This window comes from Octopus bimaculoides, chromosome 7 (genome assembly GCF_001194135.2).
Source record: "Octopus bimaculoides isolate UCB-OBI-ISO-001 chromosome 7, ASM119413v2, whole genome shotgun sequence".
NCBI lineage: Eukaryota > Metazoa > Mollusca > Cephalopoda > Octopoda > Octopodidae > Octopus > Octopus bimaculoides.
In genome coordinates this window covers 47,735,512-47,739,124 of record NC_068987.1, presented here as the reverse complement: position 1 = coordinate 47,739,124, position 3,613 = coordinate 47,735,512, and the positions used below count along the sequence as shown (strand labels likewise).

At 42.5% G+C, this 3,613-nt stretch overlaps 1 protein-coding gene across 1 annotated transcript; it reads left to right on the top strand.

Moving 5' to 3' along the window:
* The first annotated feature begins 116 nt into the window (after positions 1–116).
* On the top strand, positions 117–719 carry LOC106870655 (uncharacterized). Its single transcript, XM_014916804.1, has one exon. The coding sequence runs from the start codon at positions 117–119 to the stop codon at positions 717–719; it is 603 nt and encodes a 200-aa protein (XP_014772290.1).
* Positions 720–3,613: the final 2,894 nt, after the last annotated feature.

The window sequence follows — 3,613 nt, the reverse complement described above, 5'->3', positions numbered from 1 at the left end:
AAACAATTCAAAAATTTTGCTAAGGAAATTTTTTTCTCGCACACACGTTACTATTGCAGCAACACTTTTGTTGGTTCTTTGGTCCTTTTCTTTCCCCTCCTCTGTAAAGAAAAAAAATGAGTCTTCCCAACCTACCTGCATACTCTGGTGATGTCACACTTTGGTTCGCTCAATTGGATGTGTATTTTTCCGCCCATGCGGTGCCTCACCAACAGCAGCTTAATCTTTTATACTGTGGGATGCCTACACCCCTTGCACGCTCAGTGAAAGATCTCATCACTGACCCACATCCGGACGCGACTTACATGTCTGTCAAATCTGAGGTTCTCTGTTGGAACACGCAATCCGTGGAAAGTAAATTCCGGACACTGATGCAGGATGAACAACTGGGAGATAGGACGCCATCTGAGTTTCTTCGTGATTTACGTGAATTCAGCAACACTCCACTTGAGGACAATCCTCTGCTTAGGAAATTGTTTTACTTTCGGCTACCGCCAAATGTCCAATCCATACTGGCCACAACGATCGACTCCAATTCGCACGATCAGATAGCCACCATGGCGGACAAGATCAAAGTGTTCACTGTGCAGCCCGCACCTCACCATACCTGTTTGGACACCGTAGTAGCTTCCTCTTCTACCACAAAGTCTTCTCCTTCATCACATGATGACATTTTGGCGAGAGTTGATACATTAGCACGTTGCATAGACACATTGTGATGAGAACACGCCAGCTCTCATCATCCTTGAAGTGGTCATCTAGTTCTACTCCAATAGTTTCCAATCTCTGCTGGTACCATGCCACATTGAAGGACAAAGCTTGTCGATGCATCCAGTCCTGTTCGTTCAAGCTGTTGGGAAACTAGTTACGGAAGATTTGGGCACGTCAGATTCTTCCCACAATTTTTCATCTCATTGTGCATTCTTTGTTAAGGATCATATGTCTAACGAATCGCTCATGGTCGATACCGGATCCAGCTGTTCTATTTGGCCTTTGTATCTTACTTCAGACAAGCCGAAGCAATCTGCCATTAACCTGCACACGGTGAATCTATCCCCGATGAAATCTTACAATCAGGTCTCATTACACCTAGATCTCAACCTTCAAAGGGATTTTAGGTGGGTTTTTGTTATAGCAGATCTACCGTACCCCATTCTGGGTGTGGACTTCTTAAACCACTTTCATTTATTAGTAGACGTCAGGTGACGGAGGCTCGTGGACGATTCTACATCTTTGTTTACACCTACTCGGGTTACTACTAATGCTGTTCTCAGCCCATCACTTTTTGTTGCTACTGCTGGTGACCAGTTCCACTCCCTTTTGGATTCTTTCCCAGAGCTGGTAGATCTGACTTTTAAATCAGTCAAAGTCACACACTTGACTCGCCATTATATCACTACTTCTGGACCACTCGTCTTTTCACATCCACGGTGACTCACTCCTAATTGGCTCAAAAAGGCTCGATCTGTGTTCGAGCATATGCTTCAACTTGGCCTTATTCATCCCTCCACTAGCCCTTGACCATCTCCTCTACATTTGGCATGGAAAGGGGGATTCAAATTTTCGCCTGGTGGGACATTACAGACGTTTGAATGCGGTCACTGTTCCCAATCGCTATCCTACAAGGAATCTTCAAAATTTTTCTTCAGACTTGCATAGTTGTACTACTTTTTCCAAGGTTGACTTTATCTGAGCTGATCATCAAATTCCAATGAACCCTGACAACATTCCCAAAACTGCCATTACCACCCCCTTTGGAAGTTTCGAGTTCCTGTTTATGAGCTTCGGTTTGCGGAATGCAACGAGCACATTCCAGAGATTTATTGACGAAGTTGTCCGTGGCTGTTCGTACACATGTGTCATACAGTCTGTCAGAGTGGTGAAACATGACCTTCGAATACTGGGTTTCACTGAAGCAATGACTAGTGACCAAGACCTTTGGAGATATGCTGTGCTTGAGAAGACTCATCAAGCTAAGTGAGACCATAACTCGTGGCCTATGCCAGTGGTGTATAACCAGCCCACTTATGAGTACCCTTCATTCGTTGGACAATAAACTTTGCTTGCGAAGACCTGTTGAGGCAAGTGAAATCAAAATCACTGACATGGCTGATGATAGTACCGCCTGATTGGTACTCATGCCAGTGGAACATTAAAAGCACCATCCAAGTGTGATTGTTGAAAGGGCCACTGACTGGCTCCCGTGCCAGTGGCACGTAAAAAGCACCATTCGAGTGTGATCATTGCCAGCGTCGCCTTACTGGCACATGTGCTCGTGGCACGTGAAAAACAACATTCAAGCAAGGTCGTTGCCAGTGCTGCCAGACTGGCTCCCGTGCAGGTGGCACATAAAAAACACCTTTTGAGCGTGATCATTGCCAGTACTGCCTGACTGGCCTTTGTGCCGGTGGCATGTAAAAGCACCCACTACACTCTTGGAGTGGTTGGCGTTAGGAAGGGCATCCAGCTGTAGAAACTTTGCCAGGTCAGATTGGAGCCTGGTGTAATCTTCTGGCTTGCCAGTCTGCAGTCAAACCGTCCAACCCATGCCAGCATGGAAAGCAGACGTTAAATGACGATGATGATGATGAGGAATAGTGGCTATGGGATAGTTCCATACTCCTCAAAAACCCTGGAACTCCCAAACCAGAGCTCCACTATCAGATGCAGTTTAACCCTTTAGAATTCGGATTATTCTGTGAAATGTAATGCTTATTTATTTACTTTGTTTTCAATTAATCATGCATTATCCCGTAGCTTTGAGATTGACATTGTAGAGTAGGAGTGAGAGGCCAGATCTGGTTGGTCTGAACATAAAAACAGGTAAAATACTGTGGCCAGATATGGTCAGTTAAAAGTGCTAAAGGGTTAAAATCATACACAGGACATATGTAACAGGTACATGTAATTAAGTGAACTACACTGAAAACACCCAAGGAGCGGGCAGTGGTATTAAACTAAGTAACTTGTTAGGACTTTCATCTAAACGGAGAAAAATAGTGTTTATAGTAATGAATTAAAGAAAAAAGATTGATAGATAAGAAAAATTGAGTAAATATTCCTTGAATGTAAGGAATGTAGGCTAATAAACATACTGTGATATTATCAGGCTAGCATTCCTTAGCTTCACATATCTTACAGTATGTTTAAATCATTCTTTACTTCTTAATTCTTATATCGGAATGTGTTCACTTCATCTACAACTCTTTCTGTAAAACAAGGAGGTCAAGGAAGTGAGATTTCTGTTTTTTCTAGAATTAAGTGAATGACAGAAAACAGTTTTCTGTGGATTGAAGAATTGTCTATACACTCAGAGACGAGGTAATGTGAGGTTGGACAATAAATTGCTTACCAGCTCAAAAGTGCTGCCATTATTGGACATGGTGATTTACACTATCCTGTGGTATCTAATAACTACAGGCTGGACTTGAAGTGCATAGCTAGATGAATAGGTGGATGGACGGACAACCGGCCAGATGGACATGTATATGTGTGTGTGTGTGTATGCATATATATATATGTATGTATGTATATATAAATGTGTATATATATATATATGTGTGTGTATATATATATATGTATATATGTGTGTATATGTATATATGTGTATATA

What these genes read in the sequence shown, in the direction of transcription:
- LOC106870655 (XM_014916804.1), top strand. Translation starts at nt 117, where the DNA reads ATGAGTCTTCCCAACCTACCTGCATACTCTGGTGATGTCACACTTTGG.